Source organism: Miniopterus natalensis, chromosome X (genome assembly GCF_054644295.1).
Source record: "Miniopterus natalensis isolate mMinNat1 chromosome X, mMinNat1.hap1, whole genome shotgun sequence".
Taxonomy (NCBI): domain Eukaryota; kingdom Metazoa; phylum Chordata; class Mammalia; order Chiroptera; family Miniopteridae; genus Miniopterus; species Miniopterus natalensis.
The window spans coordinates 71,388,067-71,408,401 of record NC_142103.1 but is presented as its reverse complement, the minus strand read 5'-3'; the positions used below and the strand labels follow the sequence as shown (position 1 = coordinate 71,408,401).

Here is a 20,335-nt window from a genome sequence, read left to right as displayed (position 1 = left end):
TCCTTCTAAATTGAATGGTCAAGCTAAAACCCTTTCAACTAAACTGAAAGTTTCAAACTAAAATTAGGGTAAAGGTTTTGAGCTTGACTCAAGAATAAATGACAATATCTCTTGAGGTGGGAAAAAAAACCATTCACTTAAATTTCAGCAACCCCTTCTTCATACCAGTGTTTTTGTTCTGTTAAGGTAAAACTGAATTTAATACTTCTGATTCAAAACAGCACATACAGTATGACTGCATTTTTATAAATTTATTTCCATGAATCCATATACAGACATAGAAAGATACCTGAAAACTATTTCTGGGTGGTAGGATTTGAAGGCATTATTTAAAAATTTGTACTTTTCTGTATTGATTAAATTCTATAACAAATGTTATTTTACAAATAATAATGTGACTTTTATTTTTAAAAGACTGAATTGGAGGTGATATTTTATACTTAACCTTTTCTTGGATAGTTCAAAAGCACCTCAGATTCAAATGACCAAAACCAAATATATGATCTTTCCTCTACCAAAACACACTGCTTGCTCATGTTCTCCATTTTGGTGATTGGTATGCTGGAAGGACAGCCAGTAATACCAGCTAGAAACCCAGCCTTGACACCTCCCCTCTGCCATACATTCATTCCATCGCTAAAAATGGTCCGTTTTATCTCTTAAACATTTCTTAGAATCTGTTCATTCTATCTCAACTTCTCTACACTATTGTGACTAACTTAATTGGTCTATTAACATCTACGCTTACCCCCAATAACCCTTTTTTCTTGCTTTAAGTCAGAGTGATCTTTTCAAAAAGCAAATCTGATCACGCCAACCTAGGACTTCAATGGCTATCCATCTTCCTTAAAATAAAGACAAAGTTCCTTGTCATCACCACTTTTAAGACCCTACCTACCTCCTTAGATTGACTGCACCAACTCCTCTCTGCTCTCTTCACTTCAGCCAAACTGGCCTACTCTTAATCCCTTCAGCTCCCTTTCCCTGTACAGGACTTTTGCATATGCTGTCCTTTCTGCTTGGAATCATATTCCCTCCCCTCTCACCCAGTTAACACCTACCCATCCTTAAGATCTTTGCTCAATCATCACTTTCTCAGGGAAGCTTTCCTTTACTAGCTCAAATGTCCCTTACTGTATCTCCATTCTAGTCCTTATTACAGCCACAATTTTATATTTATTTATACGAGCCTGTTCATATCTAACCATCCCACCAGAGTATAAGTTCCATAAGAATAGGGAACATACTTGTTTTTGCTCATCAAACCCAGTGCCTAGCAGAAAACTTGGCACATAGTAAAGGACCCAGCACATATTTGTGACAACATTTTCTAAGTAAGGCTACAGAACAGTAACATACAAGAACGTTAGAGAGCGAGATGGGCTCTCCACACAAAGATACAAGCAACTGAACGTAAAAATAGTTACCATATATAGGGTACTATTTTGTGCTAGGTATTTTATAGGTGTTATATCATTTAATCCTCACAGCAATCCTACAAGGCAGGTAGGTATTATCCCTGTTTAAAAGACATGAAAACTGAGGCACAAATGACTTGTCTATAGTCACACAACTAGTAAATGACTGAGCTGACACCGGAACCTAAGTCTGTTAAAAGACCTTTACCACCTTCATTCGTCCATTTTCTACTCACTCTTCCTCCAAACATCCTCCATTATACTGCAATAAACCACCCTCCTACTAGCCAACAAAAGCGTCCATTCACACAGTACTCAGAGATGTCTCACTGGCAGCACTAATTGCATTTATGCCTTGACATTGGCCTCTGAAGGCTTCCAATTTTTACAGTGGTGATACTATCTGTGTAAATTGGTACCCGGAGTAAGATAAATACACACTGCTTACTAGTTTGGGAAATCTGGGCTTTTGAAAATTTTTATTTGTTAACACTAAATGTATTTTCAGACTTTTTTTTATCAAACTCTATGCAATGACTATATACACACACGTATATGTACACAAACATAGCACATAAACACACAGATATATCTCTTTCAATAATGAAGGTTCAGATTCTAAGCTGTGATCCACATTTTAATAGACTTACTCATTTTGAAAAAATGATACTTACTTTAAAACTTCAAACACAGAAAAGGACAAATTAAATAAGGCCCAAATTCCACCACCCAGCATACCGTTAATGGCTTTTCTTATTTTAATGCATATACACATATATCTAATATATACAATTATACACAAATACTATACGGGGTGGGCAAAAGTAGGCTTACAGTTGTTCGTATGGAAAATAATACAATAGCTAATAAATAATAATAAAATAAAATGTTTAGTGTACCCACAACTATAAACCTACTTTTGCTCCACCTTGTATATATACTGCTCTGTAAGTCTCCATTTTCCCCACTCCCGAATGCACTGTGGACATCTTTCTGCATTTCAATTGCATGCACACCCAAGGCCATATGCAGTCAGCTAGGCATCTTGTCCATAAATTTAAGATGTCTTTTATATAGCATTCTAGCTTAGAGAGCTTTAAAATTCTTTTTCATATTGAATAAGGTAACTTATTGGTTCTAAGAATGCTGATGTATAACATAAGATAGCTTTTTCTCAAAACTCAAACTTTTCTTTCACTATAAGATGGAATTAACTAACCCTCACTCCAGATGCTTTCTTTTATGATATTTGATGGTGTTTGTTTTTTTTTTCAAATATATAATCTAAAATAGGGTCAGCGATCTAAGGCCCCCACCACCTCTTTTTGCAAATGGAACTTTGATGGAACAAAGTCACACCCATTATTTATGTTTTGTCTAAGGCTGATTTTGCACTACAATGAGAGTTGAGTACTTGCAACCAAAAGGCTTGAAGATAATTATGGACAACTTCCCAGAAAAAGTTTGCTGAACCCTGGTCTAAAAGATAATTTTTTTCAAGACATAAGGGATCTAGACAAGGATAAAAGTCTGTATGTTCTCAAGTCATCACTCCCTCATAGTAACTGTAACCATAGGCCTAGGCGAATCAATTTTTAAAAAATATATGTTTTTATTGATTTGAGAGAGGGAGAGAGAGAGAGAGAGAGAGAGAGAGAGATATCGATTTTTTGCCTCCCGCACGAACCCCCACCAGGGATCAAACCCGAAATCAGGGCATGTGCCCTGAACGGGAATCAAATGGGATGACACTCAACCAACTGAGCCACACTGTCCAGAGCTAGGCAAATCAATTTTTATGGTTTTAATTCTTATAAATAAAGAGGATCAGGTATAAACAACTTACTTCATGTACTCTGTTCCAGTTGTCTGTCTCTAATTTGTGTTGACTCTGTTTAAGTTGGTTTAAACTTGGCTTAATAAGAGAATTTCCTACTGTTTCCTTTGTCCAGTCATCCACCAGTTTGTGTAAGTCATCTGTGAACATCCCTTTTTTACTAGCTGGAGATTGCTGGCTTGATGCTGTATTACTTTCAGCACACAGTGGCTCTATAAGGAAAAACAGGGAAACCATGAAAAGGGATGAAAACATAAATACTCTTCTTTGGACAGCAATGCAATTGACAGGGTAACCAGGCATTCTAATTTATCTGCGGCAGTTCTGGTTTAAAACTCTTGTCCTGAAGTAATTACTAACGGTAGGTACTCCTTTCACTCTCAAAAGTTTCCTCTTGTTTGGATGGCAAATTGTATGGTCACCTTAGGTACAAATCAAATATAATAAATAGTAATGTCTCTAAAAAAATTAGCATCAACCCTAATCTGTTCATCAGTTTCCTTATTAGATACTTAGAAGAGTTAAAGAACAATTACAGACTGTTAAAAGTAAAAAGAACCTTAGAAATCTAATCAAAACCAGTTGTTTATAATGGGGAAATGAGGCCTAGGAAAGGTAAACTGACATGCTGGGTTCTTGCAATTAGTTACCAGCAGAGCCAGGCCTGGAACTCTGAAGTTGAGACAAGTACTCTCTCTCTCTTCGGTTATACCATACTGATTTGCAAGAGGATTCAAAAAACTAGTATCTCATTTAATTTTTTGATCAATATTTCTGTTTGTTAATGATAAAAAGAATGTGTATCTAGATAGCAGAAATAAGGATGCAGATAGTTTGCGAGCTTCATGAGGTCTGGAAAACAAGATGTCCAAAACAATGAAAGAAATCAATTACAGGTATCTCCATCAGTGAAAAGTTTACTAATCTGAACATCACACTAAGTCTTTAAATTATTTAGTACTTATTAACCAATGTCACCCTCAATAAATGTAATAAAAAGAAAAAATATTTAGTACAATTCTACAAGCTTACTAAATCATTCTCACAGAAAAGATTCATAAAGTCTAAATGTCATTTCTCTTAAAGATACATTTTCTCCAAGCCGCCCAGACCCCATTTCCTTCTGATCTCTCCACAAACACACATCCAGTTCATCACCACATCATAGAAATTCATCCTCTACATTATCTCATCTATTTTTACTTCCACAACTCTCTAGGCTCTTATTCATCTCATATATGAACTGCAATGAGCTAAATAGACTCACTCCCTGGCTCTAGCCAATACATTCTTTACATTGCCACCAGATTAATTTAAGTTAAATTCTGTTTTCAGTATTTCACTCCTCTGCTCAAAAATAAAAGTTTTTAATAGTTTCTTAATATTAACAATGATAACCTTTTAACTTGTTTAGGAGGAAAAGTCCTTGGTAGTCATGGTTGTCCTTGCACAACAGATATCTTATTTGTTAACCTTAAACAAACATATTAATTCATTTATTAGGGTTAAATATATAATTATGTGTTAGATCAGATACATAATCTTATACAAAACTGTAGCACAAACCACCTGTGGCAGTTGCCAACTTTTGTTTTTTAAATTCTCACCTGAGGATATTTTTTCCACTGCTTTTCTTTTTTTCCTTTTTTTTAACATATCTTTATTGATTTCAGAAAGAGGAAGGGAGAGGGAGAGAGAGAGATAGAAACATCAACGATGAGAGAACCATTGATCGGCTGCAGCCCGCAACCCGGGCATGTGCCCTGACCAGAAATCGAACCCTGATCGCCTGGATCCTAGGTCGATGCTCAACCGCTGAGCCACGCCCGGCTGGGCTCCATTGCTTTTCAGAGGGGGGGAGGCAGAGAGAGAAACATTGATGTCAGAGACACACATGGATTGGTTGCCTCCTGCACAGGCCCCAAACTTGGGCCAGGGATCGAGTCTGCAACTGAGGTAAGTGCCCTTGGATGGAATCAAACCTGGACCCTTCAGTCCAAAGGCCAATGCTCTAACCACTGAACCAAACCAGCTAGGGCCCAACTTTTTTTTAAGTATGGAAGAAAAACCTTCTAATGTAAACCCTCCATTTCACTCAGCTGTTATATTCCTTTCTCCCAAATAACTCTTATATTTTACCATATCATGCCTTTATATCATATATTTTTATTAACAACACTCTTCCCACTGCACTTAATAAATTTTAATGTCCCTTTATCCTTCAAGACCAACTCAAATCCTACCTCCTGTATGAAGCAGTTGACTGTCATTCTGGATGATCTTCCATTGCCTATTCTCAATCCACTGCAAATACAATTTGTGGTATTGGGAGGCAATGCAGTATAATAGTAAAGAGCTAAGGCTCTGGAGTCAGGCAGATTTGGATTCCTTCTCTTATGAACCAAGTTCCTAGGGAAGTTGCTTAACATCAGTAACTTTAGTCTTCTTGTTTATAAGTGACAGGCACTAATTTCTACCTACTTTAGAGTTGTTTAGAGGATTGAGTTTATGTAATGTGATTATGTTTCAGGATCTCGAAGACCACACAGATTCATGAATTCAATAGAAGATCTCACAGGTCTTAGCATATAGTTGTATTCGTGGCTAAGTTTATTACAGAAAAAGGATGTATGATAGGATTGGCAAGGGAAACAGACACAGGAATATAGAGAAATATAGACTTCTTTATGCTCTCTTCCTATTGTGAAGGGACACACTTGAGCATGCTCCTTTCTCATAGCAACAAAAAAATGCAGTTTTTCTGGCCAGAGAAGCCCATTAGAGACTCAGTGGCCAAGGTTTTTACTGAGGACTAGTCATGTAGTCACCTTCTACCTAGCATGTACCAAAATTCCAGACTCAGTGAAGGAAAGGTGTTCAGCATAAATCACATTATTTATATCAACAATCTAGGCAAAGTGAACTACATTTATCAGTTAGGGAGGAGAGTGAAACCAAGTTCATACACACCAGCCAAGGGGAAACCTTGGACAAGATCTTTCTAAAGATAGCAGTCTTTGTGCCTGCTATGCTTTCTTTTCAGCACAGCGCTCATGTTATAAGGTAACTACACACCTACATTGTGGATACCATTACATTGGAATACCACACATCAGTTCATGTTTCTCACAGAAGAAGTATAATTGTGGGCAGGGAAGGATGGATGTGGATCTCTGTATATATGCTAAGACAATGCTGCTGCTTCTTTGTTTTTTTTAATTGTCATCCGAGGATATTTTTTCCATTGCTTTTCAAAGAGAGTGGAAGGGAGGGAGAGGGAGAAACATCAATGGGAGAGAGACACATCAATTGGTCGCCCCAACCGGGGATTGAGCCTGCAACCAAGCCCTCGACCAGAATCGAACCCGAGACGCTTCAGTCTGAGGGCCAACACTCTAACCACTGAGACAAACCGGCTAGGGCGGCAGTGCTTTTGAAAATGTGTTCTGGGCAGGTCATGTGGATAGTCACACACCAGGCCTATAAGTGAAAGGTTTTTAAGCAAGCCCTATCCACTGTTCTTGTACATCTAGGTTAGCACAGCTTTGAAATGTCAGGAGTAATGCCAATCAAGGCATAACCACCCCCCAACAGAGCACATAATCTTAACTAGCCTATAATCCAATACCTGCCTTGCTTTCTCCCACCTTCATGTAATCTTCCTTATGTTCCCTCCTTAATTTCAAATGCATAAAGGAAACTACAAAACTGTTATTCTCTGGAGCATTTTAGATCTTGCTTTCCAGAAACTGTCATTAGTTTGGGATCATGTAAACTCTAATATAAAAATTCTTTACATGTTTGGACATTTCTTTAAAAAAAAGTCTTTATTGATTTCAGAGAGAGGGAGGGAGAGGGAGAGAGAGAGATAGAAACATCAATGATGAGTCATTGATCGGCTGCCTCCTGCACGCGCCCCGACTGGGAATCGAGCCTGCTGCACGGGCATGTACCCTGACTGGGAATCAAACCGCCATCTCCTGGATCCTAGGTCGATGCTCAACTGCCGAGCCATGCCGGCCAGGCGTTTGAACATTTCTTACATCAACATTGCACATATCATAATTAAACTGATGAAAGTCAGTGTGTCTAGGTATGGGTCTTTAGAATGAGAAATTAGAAAAAGAGTAAGCTAAACTCAAAGCAAGTAGGAGGAAGGAAACAGACTGGAGTGAAAAATAAATAAAATAGAGAAGAGAAAAGCAATAGAGAATCAGTGAAACCAAAGTTGATTTTTTTAAAAGATCAACAAAATTGACAAACCTTTAACTATAATGACCAAGAAAAAAAGACAGAAGACTCAAATTACTAAAATCAAAAATGAAAGAGGGGAAAAATCATTACAAATCTTACGCAAGTAAAAAGGATTATAAAAGAATATTATGAACAACTGTATGTCAACAAATTAGGTCATTTAGATGAAAGGGTCAGATTACTATAAAATTACAAACAAAAAGAGAACATCTTAACAAGCCTATAACGAACAAAGAGACTGAATTAATTTTTTTAAACTTCCAACATATAACACCAGACCCAGATGGCTTTACTGTTTAATTCGATCAAACATTTAAGGAAGAATTAACACTAGTCCTCTATAAATCCTTCTAAAAAACAGGATACATGCCCAGCTGGTGTTGCTCAGTGGTTGAGCATCAACCTATGAACCAGGAGGTCACAGTTTGAGTCCCAATCAGGGCACATGCCCAGGTTGCAGGCTTGATCTCTGGTAGGAGTTGTGCAGGAGGCAGCCGATCAATGACTCTCTCACCACTGATGTTTCTATTTCTCTCTCCCTCTCCCTTCCTCTCTCTGAAATCAATTAAAAAAACCAAACAAAACAGGATATAATAAATGGCAAAAGAGCTCTGGCCAGGTAGCACAGTTGGTTAGAGCATCATCCCTATACTCCAAGGTTACAGGTTCAATCCCTGGTCAGGGCACATACAAGAATCAACCAATGAATGTATAAATAAGTGGAACAACAAATCGATGTTTCTCTCTCTCTCTCTCTCCCTCTCTCTCTTTCTCCCTCAAATCGGTCAACAAATAAATAAAGAACTCAATGTGTGAGAGATTCTTTTTCAAAAAATGGCAAAAGACATGAATAAGCACTTCACCAAAGAGGATATATGAATTGCCAATAAGCACAAGAAAAAAATGTTCAACAGCACTAGGGAAATGAAAATTAAACCCACCATATTATACCACCACACACCAGTAAATTGGCTAAAATAAAGAATTCCAATAATACCAAGTGCTGAAGAACATCCAGAGAAACTGTAAGTTTCATATATTGCTGATGGGAATGGAAAATGATATAGCTGCTTGGGAAAACAGATTCACAGTTTCTTTAAAAATCTAAATGTACATGCCATATGACTCAGTAACCTAACTTTTGAGAATTTCATCCACATGAACTGAATACCTATGGTCACTCAAAAAAATTGTCCATGAATATTTACAGCAGCATTATTTGTAAAACTCAACACTAGAAACAATCCTAATGTCCTTCAACAGGTGAATGGATACTGTGGTAAATCCATACTATGGAATATTACTCAGCAATAAAAAGTAACAAGCTTCATAACACAAAATAACTTTAAGAATCTCAGAGACAATGTTCTGAGTTTTAAAAAGCCACGTTTCTGAGTCTCAAAAGGCATGTTTTAACCATGAGATCCCATGCCTCTGGCTATGGCTGAATAGAAATAGATGGCGTAGCCCAGCTGGGCATGGCTCAGCAGTTAAGCATTGACCTAGGATCCAGGAGATTGAAGTTCGATTCCTGGTCAGGGCACATGCCCAGATTTTGGGCTCGATCCCCAGCAGGGGGCATGCAGAAGGCACCCAATCACAGGTGATAACCCAAATGAATCCAAATGAATATATTGGATTTCAGGAAAATACATATTACACATATGACCTTGAATTCACACTATTATGAAAGCCATCAGAACAGTGTTCGTTATGATGACGTATAATTGAAATGAATCATCACTCTTTGGGAAAGCTCTTTGAAGCAAAAATAAAACTTCTATAACTCCCCACCCCCAAAAAGTAAATAGAACAAACTAAACAAACAAAACCCATTATCATTAATTTTCTAATATTGCTGATCTTTGACCAATTTTTAAAAATCACTTTTAAGATTGATTTACCTGTAACAGTTGCATCACTGTCCACATGTGTCAAGGACTGGGGGCGGCTTCGAAGTTTGCTTTTGAAAGATCTTGGTCTACGTGGTGGTGATGCAGATGGCAGAGCAACCTCTGATGACTGGATTTTGTTATCTTTAATGGCCCGGAGGCGATCATAGAGCTCCTGCAGCTCCTTATTCTGCTGGGTTTGAAGACTTACCACCTCCTGAATATGTCTACATAAAAATGATGCAAAAAGTATTTTAATGGTACTGATACCATACAGATAAGCCAAAACCTCTACACCAGTACAAGTAAAATTTAACAAGGAATTTAGATTAAGAATGTGGATATACAGAATTTTTTCACAATTTTAAAATGATAAATGCCTTCTTAAGATACCACTACATTAATCAGACATAAAGAAGAAAGGTCAACAAATTGACAGGAACAAATTTCTAAAACTTCAATACAGTGAAAGACAGTAAAACAAAATTTAAAGTCACATAGCACTGATGATATTAACCTTTTCTTTGTTATACGCTGCAGGTATAAACAAAAAGAAAGTTTTTGCATTATATAATATTTAGAATATATAAATAGTTCCTAAAAAATCAGAAAGAAAAAAGAAACCACTTTACCAAAAGGAGGGCAAAGAATATGAAAAGATGACTCCAAAGAAGAGGAAATATAAATCACCAATAAATGAGATGATGCACAACCTCACTGTTAGGAGAACACAATTTAAAAAAAATTAATTCATCTGAATGGATAAAACTAAAAGGATCAATAATATCCAGCAAAACATTAAGTGGGAAAACAGGTACTTTCATATATTTTTATTTTGTGTGCAAAATGGTATAGCTACATTTGATAACAATTTTAGCAATACCTATGAATTTAAAATGTACACATCTTTTAACCCAGCAATTATACTTTTAGGTATTGATTCCACAAAAATACTTGCATAAATATGTAAAAAATAAGGATATTCACTTCAAGCAAAACATGGGGTAAAACTGAAATGATTATTAAGGAGAGATTAAATAAACTTTAAATGGCTACATGCTATTTCAGTGTATGGAATAAAGATTATTTGTGCAAACGTGAATATATATAGGTGACAATGCTAAATCAAAAAACTAGAATAACATGTATATTATAACACTTTTGTCAAAAGGAAAGACTATATATTTGTAAATGCATAAAAAAATGACAGGCAATATATATACCAAACAGTTCATAGTGGTTGCCTATGAGAAATTAGATTAGAGCATGAGAAATAGTAGATTGTTTTTTGTGCTTTTTTACTGTTGTGATATTATGATTTATAACTTAAAAATATCTATATGATCTTTGTACCTGTTCCTGGCACACTGTCCCTAAAACCCTTGTAATTTCCTAAGTGATAAGAGCAATGGGAGAATCTTTTATTATATTATTTGGTCTTTTGTCCTCAGATAGCTCCAATTCCTGAAACAGCACCAGAGTGATAAAGGTGAAAGAAGTATCTGGTTATTCATTACAAGAGGTGATGCATTACCTCAGGGTGGAGTCTAGGCAGAGGTTTCAGAGAGGAGCGAGGTGTCCCAGCCCCACATCAGGCCCCCAGCCCAGGGCTCCAGGGCCGGGAAGAGAAGTCCCCACAAATTCGGGCTGTGAAACCCAGCGGGACTGTAGCTGAGGGTTGGGGAGGCTGCGGGAGCGCCAGCAGCTCCTCCTAAAGGGTCCGCACACGGAATCACTCAGACGCTCCCTCTGAGCCCCAGCGCCGAGCAGCAGCTTGAAAGAAACCTGGGACACTTGGGGAGGAACTAACCTGCCTGAAATTGGGGCGAGAGGTGGAGGGGCAGCTTTCTCACAGACAGAAGAGCTGGCAGAGGCCATTGCTCCTTTGGTGAGCCCTCCCCCCACACAGTCAGCAGGCAGGGGCCATATTTGAATCACCAGCACTTGGCTCACACCTTTGGCCCCTCCCAGGTGATTCCCGGAGGCGCTGCCCCTCCCCACCTGCAGCTCATCCAGGCCATTTCCAGTGGCTTTTCTGTGCAAGTGGTGGCTCGAGCCTCATGCTTAGGACTTCCCTAAAATCAAACAAGCAGCAGCGTGCCCCATATAGCTTGATAAGCGGCCCCAAGACTGGCACTAGAGGCAGCCTGCACTGGTTCATGGCTTCGCTTCTCCTGGACACTTCCAGGCCCAGCACAAGTAGCAGACAACTATGGTTTGCTGTGTAGCTCATGCTGGGTGGCCTTGGGCAAGGCACTTGCAGAGGCTGACTTTGTACCTCACAGGAGGCCCCAGAGACAACCCTACCACATCCACGAGTAACACACTCAAGGAGCGCACTTGGTGAACACCAAAGCCCCACTGAAGTAAATCCTGCTCCATAGGGGTTTCTCCAGCACAACAGCTCCTTGGCTGTAGCTGCAGCTGGTCCTCACAGCTGATTGATCGGGGGTCAATTCCACCCAGTGACACCAACAGCAACCAAGGCTCAACTACAACAGGACAGTGCACACAGCCCACACAGGGGAGCACCTAGAAGGCCCAGCTCAGGTGACTGGGGAGGCTGAGCCACTGGACCCTACAGGACACCTACTACACAAAGGCACTCTACAAATTCCAGGAGACATAGCAGCTCTACCTAATACATAGAAACAAACACCTGGAAGCAGCCAAAATGTGGAGGCAAAGAAACATGTCACAAAGGAAAGAACAGAAGAAATCTCTAGAAGAGGAACTAAATGAAACAGATCCAAGCAAGCTAACAGATATAGAGTTCAGGATTTTGTTTATAAGGATGTTTAAGCAGACTATTAGGGAAATAACTGAGAAAATCGATAACATAATAAAGTACCAATTTGAAATGAAGGCTACACGAACTGAAATGAAGAATAATTTACAGGGAATCAACATAGAATAGAGGACGCTGAGAATCAAATCAGCAATTTGGAACATGAGGAAACAAAAAACACCCAACCAGAAGAGCAAAAAGAAAAAAGAATCCAGAAATATGAAAATAGTATAAGGAGCCTCTGGGACAACTTCAAGAGGAGAGGCCCAACATTCGTATTACTGGCGTGCCAGAAGGGGGAAAAAAGAGCAAGAAATGGAAAACCTATTTGAAAAAATAATTACAGAAAACTTCCCCTACCTGGGGAAAGAAACAGACTTACAAGTCCAGGAAGCACAGAGGATCCCAAACAAGAGGGACCCAAAGAGGCCTATAGCAAGACACATCATAATTAAAGTGCCAAAGGTTAAAGACAAAAAGAGAATCTTAAAAGCAGCAAGAGAAAAGCAGTTGGTTACCTACAAGGGAGCACCCATACGACTGTCAACTGATTTCTCAACAGAAACCTTGCAGGGAAGAAGGGAGTGGAAAGAAATATTCAAAGTGATGAGAAACATGGAACTACAACCAAGATTGCTCTACCCAACAAAGCTATCATTTAGAATTGAAGGTCAGATAAAGAGCTTCACAGATAAGAAAAAACTAAAGGAGTTCATCACCACCAGACCAAAACTACAGGAAATGTTGAAGGGTCTTCTTTAAGAAGAAGCTAATGAAAAAAAGAATCTGACGAACTAAACAGATCCAGAGACACTGACGCATGCAACAGACGATCATATTTCAGAGGAAAGAGGGAAGGGGGGTGGAGGGTGGGAAGAGATTAACCAAAGAAGTAATATGCATAACCCATGGACACAGTCAATAACATGATGAAGGCCTGGGGAGGGGGTCGGAACGAAGTGGAGGGGGACATTTGGAGGAAAAAATGGGACACCTGTAATAATCTCAACAATAAAGATAAATTAAAAATAAATAAAATTATCTTTTAAAAAGCAAAAAAAAAAAAAAAGATGAAGATCACATAAAACTTCCTGTATTGTGAGGTTCAGAAAGCTTCCAGGTTGGTGAACACATGGATGTGCTGGGAGAGTGACCCTCACCAGAGGGCAGGGAAGTTCCATGTTCCGTCCCCTATACCTTGCCATCTGGCTGTTCTTGAGTTGTATCCTCTCATAATAAATGTATAATCTACTAAGGAAACTGTTTTCCTGAGTTGTATAAGCCACTCTAGCAAATTAATTGAACTGAGGAATGGTTCATGAGAACCTCCAATTATAACAGGCTAATGAGAAGGATAGGTAATACTACCTAGACTTGTGATTGGCATCTGGGGAGGGGGTAGTCTTGTGGAACTGAGTACATAACCTCTTAGATCTTATGCTATCTTTGTAGTTTCAATCATAAAAAAGCTTTCAATCATTAAAATGTCACCAGTCCTAAATTAGCTAACAACCTAACAGTTCTATAAAGCCCAGGGCAACTAGATAGGTGACGAAAGAGAAACAGTTCTTACTTTTCTCGTAATCTCTGAAGTTCCACCTTTAAGTCCTCATCCTCTATTTCTGATTCATCATCACTGCTCATTGGGGAAGATGCTGAATAGAAGAGTGAGCTCTGTGTTTGAGCACAGGTTTTTTCTTCACGGAGTGGTAAGCACTGATCACTCTCTGGATGAGTCTTTGCCACTGAGTTCCCTCTGCCAGCAACAATGGCTGAAAATTCACTATCAGAGCTAGGCTGTTTCCCAACAGTAATTCTCTCGCTCTCTTTAAGCAACAGTTCAGATCCAGACTGCATGCTACTTCCTGTGGCTGAGTTTTCTTCCAATTCCTTTTCTGGGGTTATAGAAGATACATCAGTGTCACAAGCTGTGCTGAAAGATGAGTAGTTGTCACCTTGCTTAGGAATTGTTTCATCTTCCTTAAAGGTTTCATGAAGAGCTTGTAAGTTTTCAGGAGAAAGTAAAGTTTGTGGATTGTGCACAGCAGGTTCCATTTCTACCAACTGAGCCTTTGCTGTTTCAGTAAAGGCTTGAGCTTCTTCACTAGAATGGCTTGTCATTTCATTGAAGGCTGGCCTGTGTTCTATTCCAATAGATGTCACTTTCACTGACTGCTGCTGAGGAACTGTAATCACCTGAGATACAAAAAGGCAAAAGTGGCTGGCTCTGCCTAACTAAAGAATAAATCCACAAAGAAATTCAAGGACAAGTAGATGTTCTGCTTGTGATGTACACATATCGATAATACCAAAGCCTTTTTTAATCTTCACCCAAGGATATTTTTTCCATTGCTTTTTCAGAGAGTGGAAGGGGGATCCCAACCAGGGCCAGGGATAGAGCTTGCAACGGAGGTACATGCCGTTGGCCAGAATTAAACCCGGGACCCTTCAGTCTGGGGGCTGATGCTCTAACCACTGAGCAAGACCACCAAAGGCAAAAATACCAAAGCTTTAAAATTCCATCTATACTCCCCATATTCAAACTTTTTAAAAATTTTTAAAATTTGTTGATTTTACAGAGACAAAGGAAGGGAGACAGAGATAGAGAGAGTGAGCAAGAGAGAGAACAGCATTGATTTGCTGTTCCACTTATTTATGCATTCATTGGTTGATTCTTGTATGTACCCTGACTGGGGATTGAACCCACAACCTTGGTGTATGGGGACAACACTCTAACCAACTGAACTACCCAGCCAGGACTTCAAAGTCTTTAAATAGGTCCCCTTGGGTAAAGAGAGTTGGCTTCGATTACTCAAATAAAATTCCACAATTTAAAAATTTCCATAATTAAAGATGCCTGGATTCTAAAAGGCATGAAATGGGATTTATAAAAAAAGATGACACAACCTCCCACCACAAAATAATGTTCCCTTTCTGTGCTCTCTTCCAGCTACTAAAATCCCCATTTCTTTTTTTTAAAAATTTATTTATTTATTTTATCTTTATTGATTCCAGAGAGAGAAGAAGGGAGAGAAAGAGAGAGAGTTGAAACATCAATGATGAGAGAGTTCGGCTGCCTCCTGCATGCCCCCAACAGGGGATGGAGCCTGCAACCTGGGCACGTGCCCTGACCAGGAATTGAACATTGACCTCCTGGATCCTAGGCTGATGCTCAATCGCTGAACCACACCCAGCCAGGCCCCATTTCTTTTTTTTAAAGGATTCTCTTATTTATTTATTTATTTATTTATTTATTTATTTATTTATTTATTTATTTTCCATAACCACTTATCCCCCTATATAAAATTCCCGTTTCTTTAGACACCTTTACTGGATGGCTTCAAAAGGTGAGAGGATGCAAATTAAATATGACAATGATCTATATTTAAAATGTACTATTGTCCAGCCGGCATGGCTCAGTAGTTGAGCATCGGCCATGATCCAGGAGGTCATGGTTGGATTCCCAGGTCAGGGCACGTGACCAGTTTGCAGGCTCAATCCCCAGTATGGGGCATGCAGGAGGCAGCCGATCAATGACTCTCTCCCTCCCTCCCTCCCTCTCTCTGGAATCAATATAAACATATTAAGAAAAATAAAAAGAAAATGAGTATCATCTATAGACCCATGTCTTCAATGCTGTTACCTGTTATAATGCCCTTTTAGATAAGGATTTAACCAAAAACACAAACCTGAAACCGACCGCGCTGAAATGATCCACTCATTGATTTACATCTACTCAAAGTCTTAGTATCAGCCGTGGCCTCTCCTGCCAGAGGAATGGGATCAGGAGCAACTGCTGATCTCACATCTTCTGTTTCCACTGCAAGTTTTGCCAAATTGTAAACAAAACAGATAAAATTGTTTAAGACTAAATTTGTTTACATTACCAAAAAAGAAGAAAAGCAGAAAAAGCTTAACTCCGGCTAGACAATTAAAAAGTGTTAATGTAATAAGTAACACTGTAGAAGTCCCTAACTCTAAATCAGACATTGCAAGATTTATCCCGAGACTTAGTATCTATGTGAAATGAATAACTATAAAATCAAATTATTTACAAAAGGAAAAATAAAATGGCAATGACATTAATGGGAGTGTCACATACATGTGCTATGTGGAAAAAGTGGCAACATTTGTGTATGAACAAAAAAACAAAACAAAACAGAAGTAAATGAAAAATGATGTTACCTAGTCTATGTCCCTGACTGTAAGCACACTACCTTGACGGACTTTTGATCTCTTGAAAAAGCTGGTTGACTGCCGTAGCCTGTATGCCCAGCTTTTTAATTTGCGAGTCCAGGATTTCTTGCTAATAGGATTTTTGAGACTAGGACAAGTAAAGCTTAGGCCAAAATATCCACCTCCTGTCTGCAGACGAGTGGCTCCACCGCTTGACACAGCAGCAGGATAGGCCTCTGGGTCCCCTGGAAGTGAAGCATCTAGGGACATCTCCTAATGGAGACAAAAAGAGAAAAATCAAATGGTAGTAATTTAGGTAAGGTGTAGCAGTTGTTTATACCATTGCAGTTTCTTGTATGGACTAATCGGTATTCAAAAATAGAATGCTATGTATACTTGCATTGATAGTACAATTTCTGACTGAACCGGAAGTATTCAACTTATAGGAATGAAGCCTTCCCCTTTCTATAAAAATATTATTTAAGCGGCAGGCCCTGGCTGGGTAGCTCAGTTGGTTAAAGTGTTGTCCCCATATGCCAAGGTGGCAGGTTCAGTCCAAGGTCAGGGCACATTCAAGAATCAACCAATGAATGCAGAAATAAGTGGAACAGCAAATCGATGTTTGTCTCTCTACCCCCTTCCTCTCTCTCTCTAAAATCAATAAATAAAAATATACTTAGACTTCAGATAAATGGACAGAATATTAATCCTCTACCCTAGAATATTTTCCTTATAGTAACTTTAAAAACTGAAAATTAAAATTATTTCCTTCATATGCACCAATTTACTTAAAAAGGTTACTGAGGGGAGAAAGAAGATGGCGGCGTAGGTAACAGCTGTACCCGCAGCCTCCCACAAGCACATCAATATTACAACTAAAATACAGAACCACCATCACTCAGAGCCTCCTGAAAACTGGCTGAACAGAAGCCCTACAACCAGGGAGCTGAAGAAGCACCGAGACCGGCAGGAGGGGCGGAGACGCGGGTGGATCGATGCAGAATCCCGGAGACTCCCCGAGGGCCCACACCCAGTGCCTCGGTTGAAACCTGGGAAGGGCATCTCAGCGGCAGAGGTTTCCTGGAGGAGTGGGGGGTCCCCTCCCCACATCAGGCCCCCAGCCCAGGGCTCCAGGGCCGGGAAGAGAAGTCCCCACAAATTCGGGCTGTGAAACCCAGCGGGACTGTAGCTGAGGGTTGGGGAGGCTGCGGGAGCGCCAGCAGCTCCTCCTAAAGGGTCCGCACACGGAATCACTCAGACGCTCCCTCTGAGCCCAGCGCCGAGCAGCAGCTTGAAAGAAACCTGGGACACTTGGGGAGGAACTAACGTGCCTGAAATTGGGGCAAGAGGTGGAGGGGTGGCTTTCTCCCAGGCAGAAGGGCTGGCAGAGGCCATTGCTCCTTTGCCGAGCCCTCCCCCCACACAGTCAGCAGGCAGGGGCCATATTTGAATCACCAGCACTTGGCTCACACCTTTGGCCCCTCCCAGGTGATTCCCGGAGGCGCTGCCCCTCCCCACCTGCAGCTCAACCAGGCCATTTCCAGTGGCTTTTCTGTGCAAGTGGTGGCTCGAGCCTCATGCTTAGGACTTCCCTAAAATCAAACAAGCAGCAGCGTGCCCCATATAGCTTGATAAGCGGCCCCAAGACTGGCACTAGAGGCAGCCTGCACTGGTTCATGGCTTCGCTTCTCCTGGACACTTCCAGGCCCAGCACAAGTAGCAGACAACTATGGTTTGCTGTGTAGCTCATGCTGGGTGGCCTTGGGCAAGGCACTTGCAGAGGCTGACTTTGTACCTCACAGGAGGCCCCAGAGACAACCCTACCACATCCACGAGTAACACACTCAAGGAGCGCACTTGGTGAACACCAAAGCCCCACTGAAGTAAATCCTGCTCCATAGGGGTTTCTCCAGCACAACAGCTCCTTGGCTGTAGCTGCAGCTGGTCCTCACAGCTGATTGATCGGGGGTCAATTCCACCCAGTGACACCAACAGCAACCAAGGCTCAACTACAACAGGACAGTGCACACAGCCCACACAGGGGAGCACCTAGAAGGCCCAGCTCAGGTGACTGGGGAGGCTGAGCCACTGGACCCTACAGGACACCTACTACACAAAGGCACTCTACAAATTCCAGGAGACATAGCAGCTCTACCTAATACATAGAAACAAACACCTGGAAGCAGCCAAAATGTGGAGGCAAAGAAACATGTCACAAAGGAAAGAACAGAAGAAATCTCTAGAAGAGGAACTAAATGAAACAGATCCAAGCAAGCTAACAGATATAGAGTTCAGGATTTTGTTTATAAGGATGTTTAAGCAGACTATTAGGGAAATAACTGAGAAAATCGATAACATAATAAAGTACCAATTTGAAATGAAGGCTACACGAACTGAAATGAAGAATAATTTACAGGGAATCAACATAGAATAGAGGACGCTGAGAATCAAATCAGCAATTTGGAACATGAGGAAACAAAAAACACCCAACCAGAAGAGCAAAAAGAAAAAAGAATCCAGAAATATGAAAATAGTATAAGGAGCCTCTGGGACAACTTCAAGAGGAGAGGCCCAACATTCGTATTACTGGCGTGCCAGAAGGGGGAAAAAAGAGCAAGAAATGGAAAACCTATTTGAAAAAATAATTACAGAAAACTTCCCCTACTTGGGGAAAGAAACAGACTTACAAGTCCAGGAAGCACACAGTGTCCCAAACAAGAGGAACCCAAAGAGGCTCACAGCAAGACACATCATAATTAAAGTACCAAAGGTTAAAGACAAACAGAGAATCTTAAAAGCAGCAAGAGAAAAGTAGTTAGTTACCTACAAGGGAGCACCCACATGACTGTCAGCTGATTCCTCAACAGAAACTTTGCAGGGAAGAAGGGAGTGGGAAGAAATATTCAAAGTGATGAGAAACGTGGAACTACAACCAACATTGCTCTACCCAGCAAAGGTATCATTTAGAATTGAAGGTCAAATAAAGAGATCACAGATAAGAAAAAGCTAAAGGAGTTCATCACCACCAGACCAGAACGACAGGAAATATTGAAGGGTCTTCTTTAACAAGAAGCTAATGAACAAAAGAATCTGACAAACTAAATAGATCCAGAGACATTGACGCACGCAACAGACGATCATATTTCAGAGGAAGGAGGGAAGGGGGGTGGAGGGTGGGAAGAGATTAACCAAAGAAGTTATATGCACATATGCATAACCCATGGTCACAGACAATGACGGGGTGAAGACCTGGGGAGAGGGTGGGAGCAATGTGGAGGGGGTCAATTGGGGAGAAAAATGGGACACCTGTAATACTCTCAACAATAACGATAAATTAAAAAAAAAAAAAAGGTTACTGAAACCCTATACTCTTAAACTGAATACTTTAATTTATGCTTGTTATTTAAGGGAGTTAAAGAAGCCTGTCATAGAAGATAACATAGAAAGAAAAATAACTAGATATTTAGATTTATAAGGAAATATTACCAAACCAATTTCTTACTTTATGTAAGCACACAGAAATTTACAATGGATCTCAAAATTATTTTAAATTCATGCTCTAAAAATTGTTAATATCAGGCCACTGCTGGCAATGAAATCACTCTTCCCCCTTCTTGGCCTCCCATCCCTCTCCTAAAAAAGCCAGAACTAACTGTTGTATTCTAAATGAGTACTTTAAAAATAAGTTCTCTATAACAGTTAATACACAATCAAAAATACTTTGGGAAACATAAGAATGGTCACTACTAATCTAGAAAGTTAAAAGAGTATTTAAAAGCTCAAGGAATGGGTTTTAGCATTTGTCTGGAGGAAGACAGTCTACGTTACACTAAGTATACTGCAGTTTTGGTTAAGAATTATTAACACTTAGGGCAGGCCAGCAGGTACTGAAAATAAAATTTTGGACAATCAGTTTTTACTTTCCAAAGTCCCATTTTGGAATAGTAATAATACTACCTTTGTGAAAAAG

General features: G+C 39.9%; 1 protein-coding gene across 1 annotated transcript in view; it reads right to left on the bottom strand.

Moving 5' to 3' along the window:
• The window catches only part of WNK3 (WNK lysine deficient protein kinase 3), a 139,065-nt gene that overhangs the window by 6,685 nt on the left and 112,045 nt on the right, over positions 1–20,335 (bottom strand). Inside the window, exons 18-22 of the mRNA XM_016215182.2 lie at positions 16,548–16,638; positions 15,879–16,009; positions 13,763–14,385; positions 9,414–9,628; positions 3,265–3,467 (exon numbers count right to left, since the gene is read on the bottom strand). Of these exons, the coding sequence (XP_016070668.2) occupies positions 3,265–3,467; positions 9,414–9,628; positions 13,763–14,385; positions 15,879–16,009; positions 16,548–16,638 (1,263 nt within the window). The remainder of the gene's footprint in view (positions 1–3,264; positions 3,468–9,413; positions 9,629–13,762; positions 14,386–15,878; positions 16,010–16,547; positions 16,639–20,335) is intronic.